At 48.2% G+C, this 13,157-nt stretch overlaps 2 protein-coding genes across 3 annotated transcripts; one reads left to right on the top strand and one right to left on the bottom strand.

Moving 5' to 3' along the window:
- Window positions 1–34: 34 nt before the first annotated feature.
- On the bottom strand, window positions 35–2,757 carry zcrb1 (zinc finger CCHC-type and RNA binding motif 1). The gene is made up of 8 exons (XM_084701484.1): window positions 2,613–2,757; window positions 2,325–2,435; window positions 2,138–2,166; window positions 1,928–2,039; window positions 1,706–1,813; window positions 1,288–1,397; window positions 1,044–1,116; window positions 35–484 (listed from the first exon to the last, which is right to left on the bottom strand). The coding sequence occupies exons 2-8, from the start codon at window positions 2,406–2,408 to the stop codon at window positions 335–337; spliced, it is 666 nt and encodes a 221-aa protein (XP_084557610.1). The 5' UTR covers window positions 2,409–2,435; window positions 2,613–2,757; the 3' UTR covers window positions 35–334.
- A 39-nt stretch (window positions 2,758–2,796) lies between these two features.
- On the top strand, window positions 2,797–12,912 carry pphln1 (periphilin 1). 2 transcript variants are annotated; one of them, XM_084701985.1, is made up of 11 exons: window positions 2,797–3,062; window positions 3,391–3,450; window positions 3,736–3,800; window positions 3,878–4,090; window positions 4,390–4,454; window positions 5,610–5,741; window positions 5,862–6,034; window positions 6,165–6,251; window positions 8,473–8,549; window positions 10,831–10,962; window positions 11,985–12,912. In XM_084701985.1, coding segments are annotated over exons 2-11 (1,137 nt in total). In that variant the 5' UTR covers window positions 2,797–3,062; window positions 3,391–3,449; the 3' UTR covers window positions 12,177–12,912. The 2 variants fall into 2 exon arrangements, with proteins under 2 accessions (XP_084558111.1, XP_084558112.1); XM_084701986.1 differs by lacking the exon at window positions 6,165–6,251.
- Window positions 12,913–13,157: the final 245 nt, after the last annotated feature.

The raw sequence follows: 13,157 nt of genomic DNA on the forward strand, positions 1-13,157 counted from the left end.
CATTATATTATTATTCAACATCTTGGAGATAAGCTTTTGTTGAAACGTTTTATTTCCAAACATTTACAACAATTACAGGGAGCAGTTACATCAATGATATTTACAACTAAGTTTTAGTGGAGAGTTCGACACTGAGTCAATCCCTAACTGAGTCAATCTCTGACTCAGGTAGACAAATGTATAAATATACAAAAAAAACATACCGTTACATTGGACTTACTCTTAACCTCTCATTCCCATGTAACCCCACTTTAGCCTCTCGTAAAAAAAAGAAGAAGATCTACAGCGTTGTCAACTGTCTTTAGCAGGCCATAGTCTCTCAGACCAGACCTTCTCAGTCACTCAGTTCCTCCTCGTCACTGAAGTAGGCGCTCTTCTTGATCCGAGGCTTCTTGGAGTCGTCCGACGTCGACGCCTGAGCAGCGTCCTCGGCAGCGAGGGCCGTCCGTTTCCTACGACACTCCTCCTCCTCGATGCGAGCTTGCTGAGGGGACAAGAGGTCCATGTGGGGACAGGAAGTCAGGGGGGGGACAGGAAGTCAGGGGGGGGCAGGAAGGCATGGAACACTAGAAGTAGCTGTGATAGGTCATCAATGTTGACTACATGGGACAAACTAAAAGTCGTTGAGAGGCTGAGGTTGGGTTTGGCTTTGTAGGCTGACACGCTGTTACAAAGAAAAGATTAGCAGAGATCCAAGAAATACGTTGACGTGGCTTTAATTGCTGAAAAGTATTGAAGTATTTGAATGTCCAGAAATCATAGTCAAAAGTAATTACAGCGATCTGGAAAAATGTTGTGATAAAAAAATGTTTGCGGCCAACAAAAAGTAAGGTGACCCATTCACCCCCCTCTTCCTTCATACAAACCCACAAGTGCACAGGTGTACAGGAGCTTTAACACTAATTGACTGTCACCGCCCATACCCACGTGACTCCATCACACCGCAACCACCCAACAGTAAACAATAACACAAAGAAATAATTACTGGCCCCTACAAATGTGATTATGCTGTGTGTTCAAACATTGATCTCATTTGAACTGACCTGAAAAGCGATGGCCTGACTCAGGCTCTCCAGAGCTGGATCCTCACCCTCCTCTTCACTTTCCTCTTCTGGACTGATACAAAGCAAAATATGCAAATATATATAACTGCCTGCACTGGTGGGAGGAGTATGAAACAACAGAACAGTCCAAAATTCACAGGGAAGCAGTGTGTGCATATCAGCGTTGCTGGTTTGTCTACTTTATTACTATACTATATGCATGTTTTTGGTAAATTACACTTACACTTCCTCAGGTTCCTCAACCTTTTTCTTCTTCTTCTTTTCCTTCTTCTTCGGGGGATCTCGTTCTCCCAGCATGTTCTTGGGGCAAGCGTAGCTCAGGTGACCCGTATCCTACAACACAACAGCCCAGTCATATTGTTATTTAGTCTATGCTCTTATCCAGAGAGACTTACTTAGTACAGGGACATTCCCCCCGAGGCAAGTATGGTGAAGTGCCTTTCCCAGGGACACAACGTCATTTTTCACAGTCAGGAATCGAACTGGCAACCTTCTGATATGTAGCCCGATTCCCTAACTGCTCAGCCATCTGACACATCTGACACTCCTATTGTGTTAGATACAACTCTGAATCTTCAAATCGAATATTCTACCAGATGAGAAGGACAGGTATCAGACAGGATTATCGCACGGCAACCTACACCGCACTCATAGCATCTCGATTTGTCTGCGTAGTTACGTCTCCTGATGAACTCTGTGGCGCGGCCGTTGTCGACAGCGATACTGGCTTTTACCGTGCGACCAAACAGCTGAGGACAGACAGAGAGGGGGAGCTGAGTAACAGCCAGGAATACACCAGCGGATCCAGGATGAAAGGGACTACGCCGTTCATGTTGAAGTATTTTCTAGAAAACATAACATACCTGTTTGTTGTTTAGTGACCTAAAACAGTTCTGTGCCGACTCTTTATCCAAGAATAGAACAAACGCCACGCCTTTACTCCTGCGTGTTTCTTTATCCTTCACTATGGTCACTCTGGAAGAATCAAACTTTATTTGACCACAGTTCAATTAACGATAAAACTGTATTGTAAAGCCTGTGTGACATATGCATTCTCTCCAAAATGAACTTACTTTACAACTTTGCCATATTTTGTGAAGAGCTGTAAAGCAATGAGGAAACACTTTAATGGCCCATCATCAAGGTATACAATTCTTAAGGTATATAATGATTTCTCTAGCTTTCTCACACACAGACACACATGCACAGACACACAGGAGATCGTTTTACTATCAAGTGGGTGGGGTGTGAATATCATACCTTGTGTAAGTCATTGTTGGTTAAAGAGAAAGGCAGGTTGGACACATAGACTGTGCTCCTGCTTGGTGCCAAACCCCCACTCATGTTGACGAGACTCTAAGGGTACAACTCCTAAAAAATACAGTGAATTAATTATAAAATACATCCTAATATGGTACTCATATGTAGTTTAGTTGGTCAGCTATAGCTAACCTAGATTGCTTCAACAGTCAAAAAGTGCCACAGCTAGCAAGCTAAATAACTAGCTGGCTAAATGGTAGATATTATGTTTAATCTTACAGTACCTACCGAACATGTATTGGCGAGGTATCGGTCTTCGGGCTAAATATTCGCTATTTGCTGCAAGCCACCCCTCAATAACGTTTAAAATCGTGCAAAAATGGGACACCTAAACAAGATAGTAAATAGGCGCAGTCAAATGACGCATTAAGGGTAGAACAGTTATCTGACCAATGACAAACTGCAACAACCGGAAAAGGTGACTAAATGGCAACGATCAGAAGATTCGGTCATACTTTTGCGATCGTAAATCTTTATTTATAACATAATTTACTTGGACTTGCCATGTGATATTAATATTGCTATTCGGTATCAGTGTAAGATAAATATAGGTTTCCTAAGTCTGTTTAACATAATTGTGAGAACAAAGCATGGACGGCTGTGCAGCTGTCTACAACGTTTCAGTGAGGGACAGCTAGCTAGCTAGCTATCTTAAAGTTAGCATATTGTTGCTACTTGGTAAGTGAAATAACGTGCACATAAAATATACAAAGCTAGCCTGGTTAATTACGTCGCTGTTTGCTTAAGTTATGACATCCACCATGTCATTTGTATTTTTTTCAGTTGTATGTTGCATGTTCAAATTTCTTTTAAAGTCTCGCATTGCTTGCTTTCTACCGGGTTCCCAGTCATGTCCAGCATCAGTTGCTGTTGACTGTCTTTCACAAATACCGAAATGGACCTGTGCACAAGCCATATAATTAATTGTCTGACACTGTTATCTGCTTAGTACCCTTAGCTGCTGATGTATAATCTGCATACATGTAATCCTCCATTTTCTCCACAGTTCGTTTTGAATATTTGGATTAGGTAATCATCAACGATTCTCAAACTCTTGAACCAACAAGTAAGTAACACACTTTTGCGAAGCTGGTCAAGGTTTTATATTCGCGTAGAGCGAGTTAGAACATCAGTAGAAAGTGAGATGTTCTGTGTCTCTTCAAAAAATGAAATGGGTAGGATATCAATGAAATGAAACAAGAAGAGATCCAACACACAATGTGTACGCATGCATTTTATATTATACGTTATAGTCGCCTCATATCCTACACAATCAAAACAAAACATCTAAATAAAATCTGAGCTTGGTGGAGGCTAACTGCTTGATTGTTCTGTTGAATGTTCCTCTTAGTGGCATATAGGAGGGAACGGAACATCCGTGAGGTGTATGAGGAACGCTTCATACAGGACAGAGCTGTGAGTAATGCGGCTTCCAACACAATGATTCCGTTAAAGTGAAAGGCCTGCATGTAATCCTAACCTGTTTTCTGTAGGGGCCGTACCCTCGTGGCCCTGGAGCAGCGGAGAGGAGGTCGACTTTAGGTCGGCCAGAGGAGGAATATAGCCGGGCATTTGAGTACGAGAGCCCAGCCCGCTTCTACCCCAATGGAGGCGCCCCACGCAGTTACCATGGCGAGGAACAGAGAGGCTACCATGGCGATGGCCTGCATTTTCCGACCGAGCGCAGGGCTGTTCCCGCTAGAAGAGTAAGTCGAAAGTTGTTCTCCAGACTTGAATATGAAATACTCAGAATAGAGGCTTTTAAACGAGAATGGAATCCCCCTGTTTAGGTATTTTTTCCTAGCAGGACTCAGTCCGTGTGTCCCATCTCTTTATAAGTCTGAGAGGTCTGGTTCATCTCAGCTCATCCATGGTTGTTTGTACCTGACCTACCCTCCATACAGTCATCTGGGAGTGTCAAACATGGGATGTACCCATGCCCAGTCCTTCAGTCTAGTGTGACCTCTGACCTCTGTGGATGTTTCATCTGTTCTGTTGGCTGCAGGAGGACCCATACCTCTACAGAGGACCCAGAGAGGAGCCACACACAACACGCCACATGGACTTTAGGTAACTTTAACACCTTGCCTACACACGCACACTCACACACACACACGTACATACACACACACACACACACACACACACACAATCGAACATACTCCCACACATTTACATTTAGTCATTTAGCAGACGCTCTTATCCAGAACGACTTACAATAAGTACAGAGGCAAGTAGGGTAAAGTGCCTTGCCCAAGGACACAATGTCATTTGTCCCAGCCAGGAATCGAACCGGCAACCTTCTGAGTTAATAGCCCGATTCCCTAACCGCTCAGCCTTCTGACTCCCTCATACACACACAGAGGCATTCACAAAGGACTGTTGGTGTCATGTCAGATGGCATCTTTAGGTACTGACTGTAAGGCAGTGGGTCCTTTATCAAGCTCAGCAGAAGCCTGAATAAGGCTGCTCCATTTGAATCATGTGTCGGAGCAGGGAAACATCTAGAACACGTAGGGCAGGGGGCCTCAAGGAGCAGGATTGGGACCCACCGGTGCAAGGACAATAGTGACCATTAGGGGGCAGCAGTGCTCCATGTATTTAGTTCTGAGCAGCTCCTTCAAGTCCCAGGATCAGTTCAGCAGCGTGTTTATGCTTTATGTACCGTGTGTGTGTGTGTGTGTGTGTGTGTGTGTGTGTGTGTGTGTGTGTGTGTGTGTGTGTGTGTGTGTGTGTGTGTGTGTGATTGTTTACACAGCACCATTAATCACAGTCAGCCGTGGCCCACTTAGACTTGTCTCTGCATGCTCTCTTGTCCTGGGACAACCCCTCAGACTCACAAACACACATTTCCTTGTAGCCGAGGAGTGTGCTTTCTCTTGACTTGTATAATAAAGGCAGTCCAACTGTTTCAGAGACTTGATTCTCAAGCCCCAGACCCGATGACAGTCCTGTATGCCTGTCCTTAGTCAGTCTGTTGCTGGCTGTTCAGTTCTGCTCAGAGTGATGAAGCACAGACGAACAGCTTTGTTCTACAGCAGTTATAACTGTCTGAGAATGCCAACACGGCTATTCAAACCTGTGACCGTATTTGGTCGTGCAAAAGCCTTGGGTAGCATTTTGAATAGCTTGAATTCTGCTTTTCCCCCAGACGGGTAGGTAGGTAAAGTTCTATACTCTTTTATTGATGCTTCACTCTGTGTGTGTGTGTGTGATTCCTTCCAGAAGCAGCAGCCGCGCTGTAGCCCCCCCCAGCGTGCGGGGTCAGATGTACCCCGCCCCCCGCTCCCTGTCAGCCGTGGTGCCAGAGGGGGGGGATGACACTCTGATGCAGGCCATCCTCAACCTGGACAGAAGGTACACACACACTCCTATACACTCTCTACCCACAGTGCCTTTGTGGATGGTGTTACAGCGTCATGAATGTCACTTAGCAACCCATGCTCTGGTTCTTTCCCCCCCCCCCCCCCCGCCCAGCGAGGAGAGAGATCCCTACAGGAGGAAGGGGCAGTTCCCCCCCCTGAGGGAGCGCTCTCCCCAGCGCAGAGACGTGCCCCCCTCCCCCCACAGTCGCTCCGGGTCCTCAGTCAGCAGCAGAGGCTACTCCCCGGACAGGGCCAAGGGGCTGGCCTACCCCCCGCAGGGAAAGAGTATGTACCCCTTCTATATTCTCCTCAGCCTCTGAAATCAGTCTCTCTCTAGTCCCCTCCCCCCACCCACCCCCCTATCCTATCTCCCTGTCTCTTTCGTCCCCATGTGATGATGTCACTGGCGTTTCAGGTGTGGACTGTCCCCAGGGACACGGTGGAGGAGCAGATCTCCTCTGGGGGACACTGTACCCCCCGCAGGCCGGACATGACTTCCTGGGTCTGTACTCTCAGCTGGACCGGCTCTAGTGGCTGACCTAAGACCAGCTCGGCATTTCCCATCTGGCTAGTTCAGACTGGGGGCTGGGAAGAGGTGGTGCTGGTCTTAGACCAGGACCTGCAGGGCCACACTGTCTGTAGAGCTTTCTGTGTTGTGCTGTGTAGCCACCACTCCCTGGAGGGGACACCCAGTGGTCACGCTCTTATCTGTTTGTCCAATGTCTGACCTTTGACCTCACTGTATCTTAAATGCCAATGTTGAGGTGCTACATCAGAATCTGGACCGGCAGATAAAGGGTTACCCCAGCCTGCCCCTCCAAAGCCACCCACGCGTTGCACAGATAACTAGCTGTCTTTTGCCTTATCTCCATGCCTACCACAATATATCAAACATCCCATAATAGTGCCATGTCATCTAGTCCCCCTCGTAGCAGTAGTCGGATACATGATGGTATTGTGGAAAAGACATGACTGGGTCTGCTTGGTCCCCTTCAGTATGAAGATACTGACATTCAGATTAGAGTACTGTCTAGAGTAGAATACCTGGTGAGTAGAGTACTGTCTGGAGTAGAATACCTGGTGAGTAGAGTACTGTCTAGAGTAGAATACCTGGTGAGTAGAGTACTGTCTGGAGTAGAATACCTGGCGAGTAGAGTACTGTCTAGAGTAGAATACCTGGTGAGTAGAGTACTGTCTAGAGTAGAATACCTGGTGAGTAGAGTACTGTCTAGAGTAGAATACCTGGTGAGTAGAGTACTGTCTAGAGTAGAATACCTGGTGAGTAGAGTACTGTCTAGAGTAGAATACCTGGTGAGTAGAGTACTGTCTAGAGTAGAATACCTGGTGAGTAGAGTACTGTCTGGAGTAGAATACCTGGTGAGTAGAGTACTGTCTGGAGTAGAATACCTGGTGAGTAGAGTACTGTCTAGGGTAGAATACCTGGTGAGTAGAGTACTGTCTAGAGTAGAATACCTGGTGAGTAGAGTACTGTCTAGAGTAGAATACCTGGTGAGTAGAGTACTGTCTGGAGTAGAATACCTGGTGAGTAGAGAACTGTCTAGAGTAGAATACCTGGTGAGTAGAGTACTGTCTAGAGTAGAATACCTGGTGAGTAGAGTACTGTCTAGAGTAGAATACCAGGCGAGTAGAGTACTGTCTGGAGTAGAATACCTGGCGAGTAGAGTACTGTCTAGAGTAGAATACCTGGTGAGTAGAGTACTGTCTGGAGTAGAATACCTGGTGAGTAGAGTACTGTCTAGAGTAGAATACCTGGTGAGTAGAGTACTGTCTGGAGTAGAATACCTGGTGAGTAGAGTACTGTCTAGAGTAGAATACCTGGTGAGTAGAGTACTGTCTGGAGTAGAATACCTGGTGAGTAGAGTACTGTCTAGAGTAGAATACCTGGTGAGTAGAGTACTGTCTGGAGTAGAATACCTGGTGAGTAGAGTACTGTCTGGAGTAGAATACCTGGTGAGTAGAGTACTGTCTAGAGTAGAATACCTGGTGAGTAGAGTACTGTCTGGAGTAGAATACCTGGTGAGTAGAGTACTGTCTGGAGTAGAATACCTGGTGAGTAGAGTACTGTCTGGAGTAGAATACCTGGCGAGTAGAGTACTGTCTGGAGTAGAATACCTGGTGAGTAGAGTACTGTCTGGAGTAGAATACCTGGTGAGTAGAGTACTGTCTGGAGTAGAATACCTGGTGAGTAGAGTACTGTCTGGAGTAGAATACCTGGTGAGTAGAGTACTGTCTAGAGTAGAATACCTGGCGAGTAGAGTACTGTCTAGAGTAGAATACCTGGTGAGTAGAGTACTGTCTAGAGTAGAATAGCTGGCGAGTAGAGTACTGTCTAGAGTAGAATAGCTGGCGAGTAGAGTACTGTCTAGAGTAGAATACCTGGCGAGTAGAGTACTGTGTAGAGTAGAATACCTGGTGAGTAGAGTACTGTCTAGAGTAGAATAGCTGGCGAGTAGAGTACTGTCTAGAGTAGAATACCTGGCGAGTAGAGTACTGTGTAGAGTAGAATACCCTATGTGAGGTGACCAGAACAGCTGGTAGAGTTAGTCATCAGACTGCCTACCAGGTCTGTAGAAGCACACACATCCTGTCCTCTCATCTGTCTCGCTCTTCTCTCCCTCACCTCGCTTCTCTCCATCCCCCCTTGTCTCTCTCCTCTCTCCCTCATCTCTCCACTCCCTGTCTGTCTCTCTTCTCTCCTGCAGACAAAGACAGACCGGCAGGCCTTTCTGTCAGTGCGTCCAGAGATGGTTCACCTCAAAGCACAGCGTCCACCTCCAAGGTGAGTACTGTCTGACGCTACACACACACACGTATGCATGTAGGAAGACACACATGCCGTCTCGCACAAAACAAAGGCCTTTTTCGACACGAAAAAGTTGAAGCATCTCTTAAACACTTCCAGATGCTTCCGCAACGTCGGTGCAATCCCAACTTCATCAAAGTGTCTGCTGCTGGGTTTGTTCGTAAATATTTGCAGCATGTTCCTCGTTTCATCCTTTTGATCAGGCTCATGTTGCCTGCCCCCCAAACACGACCCTGTGTTCAGTAGCCCTGAGATCAGAGAACACTCCCACACAGCAGGAACACTCACTCAGGTCCCCAATGTGTGCGCTTTCTACTGAGCGTCGTAAAACAACAAAAAAGCGCCCCTCCAGTCGACTGCTGTGATGAAAAATGCTTTTAGAGAGTCTCCTTTCACCCTGGCCTCTTCTTACAGACACGTGCGCGCGCTACACGCACCCCCCCCCCCGTGTTAGATCTGGTCAGCTCAGACAGGTCACAGGGTCAAGATGAAAGGGCTCGTTCTAACGGTCTCGCCCTCTACGATCCAACACACACGTCAGCGCGGCAGGGCCTGTGGGTGTGCCTACAGGTCACGCCCACAGGTCACATGGGCAGGACCCTGGTCTGAAAGGGTGTGTCTACAGGTCACATGGGCAGGACCCTGGTCTGAAAGGGTGTGTCTACAGGTCACATGGGCAGGACCCTGGTCTGAAAGGGTGTGTCTACAGGTCACATGGGCAGGACCCTGGTCTGAAAGGGTGTGTCTACAGGTCACATGGGCAGGACCCTGGTCTGAAAGGGTGTGTCTACAGGTCACGCCCACAGGTCACATGGGCAGGACCCTGGTCTGAAAGGGTGTGTCTACAGGTCACGCCCACAGGTCACATGGGCAGGACCCTGGTCTGAAAGGGTGTGTGAGGTATCGGGCTGTAAAGCCAGGAGAAATAGCATGAAGCATGCAACTCTTTGCATTATAACTTTATATACTATCTCCGGATCATGATGTTTTGGGCCACACAAGCCGTCATCAGTAGGGAAGCTGATCTGAGCTTCATTAGACGGTGCCCCAACAGCTTCACATCTTGGGCTGTAAATCCACCAGATCCCCAGGGCAGCCTAACATCCCAGGAGACGGCGGTTCGAATCAGAATCCCCACCCCTCCACTGTCTGTGGACCAGTCCAGCACCCCCCCACCCCTCCACTGTCTGTGGACCAGTCCAGCACCCCCCCACCCCTCCACTGTCTGTGGACCAGTCCAGCACCCCTCCACTGTCTGTGGACCAGTCCAGCACCCCCCCACCCCTCCACTGTCTGTGGACCAGTCCAGCACCCCCCCACCCCTCCACTGTCTGTGGACCAGTCCAGCACCCCCCCACCCCTCCACTGTCTGTGGCCCGGTCCAGAAAGTGAGAAAGTAGGAGACTGTCTTGCTCCTCCAAGGCTGAGAGGCTGCTCTGTGTCTAATGAGGTGGAGACAGATATTGAGTCATGAACGTTTCCTCCCTTGGACCGAGAGCGATGTTGTTCTTGTGAGTCATGGTCAAGATCACCCCGCTCTCTCCCTCTCTCCTCCTGATCTCTCCCTCTCTCTCCTCCACGTCTCAAACACACGACTTCAGGGGAAATGGAACAGGGGATAATTGGATGGGGTTTACGAGCCGTGTTTGTATTTTAAGACACTCTTGGCCTCTCAACCCCTCTAACTCTTTTCTCTCGTTTTGTCTTCTTTCGTGGCCATCTAAGAGGGGATGTGATAAGATATGAAGCCTGTGCTTGGTTTCCTCCATCCATGAGCACAGTCAGTCAAGCGTGAGCGGCTCCTCTGTCCTGGCCCAGCCCACTAGAGCCGGGGAGAGAAAGATGGAGATGATCTGCAAGCATGGATGGAGGAGGTGGAATTAGACAAAGAGGCAGGAGAATGGAAGAGTCTAGATGCAGTGGTCCATGTTGGTCCCATTTCTCCCTCTGACACATTGAGCCCAGTCGATGCTCCAGGCTCTGTGGTGTGACATCAGCCCAGACTCTAGTGGACTGAGCCAGGTTATACTGCCGGGTTATCCATCTATATCATGGGTATGTGGTCTGATCCTTGATGTCCACCTACAAGACCCGACCTTTGCTTCAACAATCTGGTCTCCCGTGATTTCTCTTCACGAATGGTCGTCGGTATTTGTGCAACATGGTAAGCTAAGGGAAAAGATGATTCTTTTTGCTTCTGTCTGACCCATGTTCTCTGTGCGTGTGTGTCCGTCTTTGGGTCTTGTCTGAACCCCAGGATGAGGCTCATGTGCTGGACGGAGAGCATAACGAGGGCCTGGGCGCTCTGGATGAGAGCCACAAGGTCTTGGAGGATTTCAAGGAGAGACGAGCTCAGGCCATCGCTGCCAAAGCTCACGAGATAGAGAAGGTGAGGAACGTTTCACCGCACACGCTCTGGCTCTCTGGTTCCCCTGGCCCTGCTCCATAGCCACGCCCCCTCTCAGTTTAAGGATCACTGCTCCAGGCTTCCCCCAGTGCTCTAATGAAGGCCATGCCAGCACCATCGGGCCTACTGCTGCTTTACTGGACCCATTAAACCTGAGACAACTCTGCCGTGGGCCCACTGGGCCCTCACACGGAGCTGCGCCTCAGAGCCCGGTGCTGCTAAACTGTCGACAGTGCATCTTGCAATTTTAGACCTTTTCTCTCACTCACTCGCACGCCCAGTGTTTTCTCACACACACACTCACGCATACACACACACACACACACAGAGGGTAGTTGACTCTGGTTTGCTCTCCCAATACCACCTCTGAAGTGCTCTCTGCACAGGCCAGATGTTTAGCTTTGCCCTCAATCTGGTCTAGCCATCTCATCTCCCACTGCACACTATCACTAGCCGTGTGCTTCTAACTGCCTCGCACACACACACACACAAAAACCTCAACCAATCACCACCTCATAACCTTCGTGGTCCCCTCCCCTCAGAGGTCAACAGCTTGCCATTGTTTGTGATTGGGTAAACAGGGGAGGGGCAACGGGAAGTAGGGGGAAGTAAACAGGAAGTTCAGCCCGCTTTAGGAAATACTTTCCCAGCACACCTAACTGCGTGGTGCTGAGCTGCGATAAGTGCTTCCTCCAGAGCTAGATGGATGGCTGTTCTGGGCCTCTCCTTCTCACATCAGTCTGGCTTGCTGACTGTTTAGCTGACCCCATGACCTCTGGAATGTCCCGACACACGGGGAGTGCTCCCACGTTAGCTGTGGAGGACAGATGATGTATGAGACGTCTAGCTCAGCAGAGGAACTCCTGTTCCAGGGCAGGCCTGTGCAGCAACGCTTCTTGTTGCTTCCTGACAGACTGGGCATTTTGGCTCTCGCATGCTGCCTTATGTAACTCTTTTTCTGAACACATTGTCTTATTCAAGTGTGTGTGTGTGTGTGTCTGCAGGTGTTCAGGCAGGACTGCGAGACCTTCAGCATGGTTGTGAAGATGCTCGTGGATAAGGACGCCTCTCTGGAGTCTCAGCTGCAGATGCCTCTCATGGAGAACATCGTGGAGCTACGCGAACGCTGCTTCAACGACCTCAAACACTTTGTGTCTGAGCTGGACCAGGTGGTACTGCAGGAGCCCTCTGTGTGAGAGGCCGACCAATCACAGCACACCTTCTAGAGACAGAGAGAGAGAGAGAGAGAGAGAGAGAGAGAGATACTTGGAAAGTTATGGCCAGTTCACAGAGACGATGGCCAAACGTGAGCCGACTTACTGCGGCCCCGCAGACAGGAAGTGAATACTGTGTGTCGGGGAGACACGATGACCTCAGATGGGTGGTAGCTAACCAGGAGATTAAGCCTAGCACCATCCAATGGATTTAAGTGGACCACCAATGTTCTCATGTTTGGCAAGAAGCTCTGTACATTTGAGATGAAACAGTGTTGAACTTATTTTATTTTTTACCAGCAGAGGGTATTGGTTGTACAATGTCCTGATTGGCCTCAGAACAGGAGTTCAAACGCCCTAAACAATTTACAAACCTTCTATTCTTCCGTTTCCATAGTAACGGTCTCATTGAGCCATTCTTTGTGGCTCACACTGGTTTTAAGGAGAGCTGTTGTAGGTCATCTGATGAAGACCTCTAGCATCAAAATATGTTTATAGTGTGTTCTAAATTTGGCCTTGCAACCTCATGTAATGTAACAGTACCTGTAATACCTGTCTTCTCAGCTGTGTATGGATTTAGGACACTGTTACCAACCACTCTGATTTGGTGGTGGATATGACTGTTTTTCCTGACAACGGATTTGATTGTTTGTGTTGCGTTATGTTGCTTAAAAGATATTGAACAAGAGCGATGAATAAAACAGGAATTTGAAATGCACATCTTTGACTCGACCAGCCTCCAGTCTTTAAAGCCCAGGTATGTTGTGGAGATCAGAATCATGAAACTATGTGAAGGTGAAGTCCCACATCTCACATGAACACAATGTCCCTTAACTTAAAATAAACTATTTCGTATTAGGATTTGAACCCAGGCTGTTCTGGTACTGCCCCAGCATGTCTGAACGAGCATGCTCACTAACCCAGTGAGCTAACAGGGGAGCACTGCTTTCTTCTGGTTTTCTG

The sequence above is a fragment of the Hypomesus nipponensis genome, chromosome 7 (genome assembly GCF_054491055.1).
Source record: "Hypomesus nipponensis isolate SF chromosome 7, ASM5449105v1, whole genome shotgun sequence".
In the NCBI taxonomy this organism is placed as follows: domain Eukaryota; kingdom Metazoa; phylum Chordata; class Actinopteri; order Osmeriformes; family Osmeridae; genus Hypomesus; species Hypomesus nipponensis.

What these genes read in the sequence shown, in the direction of transcription:
- zcrb1 (XM_084701484.1), bottom strand. Translation starts at nt 2,408, where the DNA reads ATGAGTGGGGGTTTGGCACCAAGCAGGAGCACAGTCTATGTGTCCAAC. An exon ending in AAATATGGCAAAGTTGTAAA is followed by an intron (nt 2,040 to 2,137) that starts GTAAGTTCATTT and finishes TGATTCTTCCAG; the next exon opens with AGTGACCATAGTGAAGGATA. An exon ending in GTCAGGCCATCGCTTTTCAG is followed by an intron (nt 485 to 1,043) that starts GTCAGTTCAAAT and finishes TTGTCCCCTCAG; the next exon opens with CAAGCTCGCATCGAGGAGGA.
- pphln1 (XM_084701985.1), top strand. An exon ending in GCTTCATACAGGACAGAGCT is followed by an intron (nt 3,801 to 3,877) that starts GTGAGTAATGCG and finishes TGTTTTCTGTAG; the next exon opens with GGGCCGTACCCTCGTGGCCC. An exon ending in GCACAGCGTCCACCTCCAAG is followed by an intron (nt 8,550 to 10,830) that starts GTGAGTACTGTC and finishes TCTGAACCCCAG; the next exon opens with GATGAGGCTCATGTGCTGGA.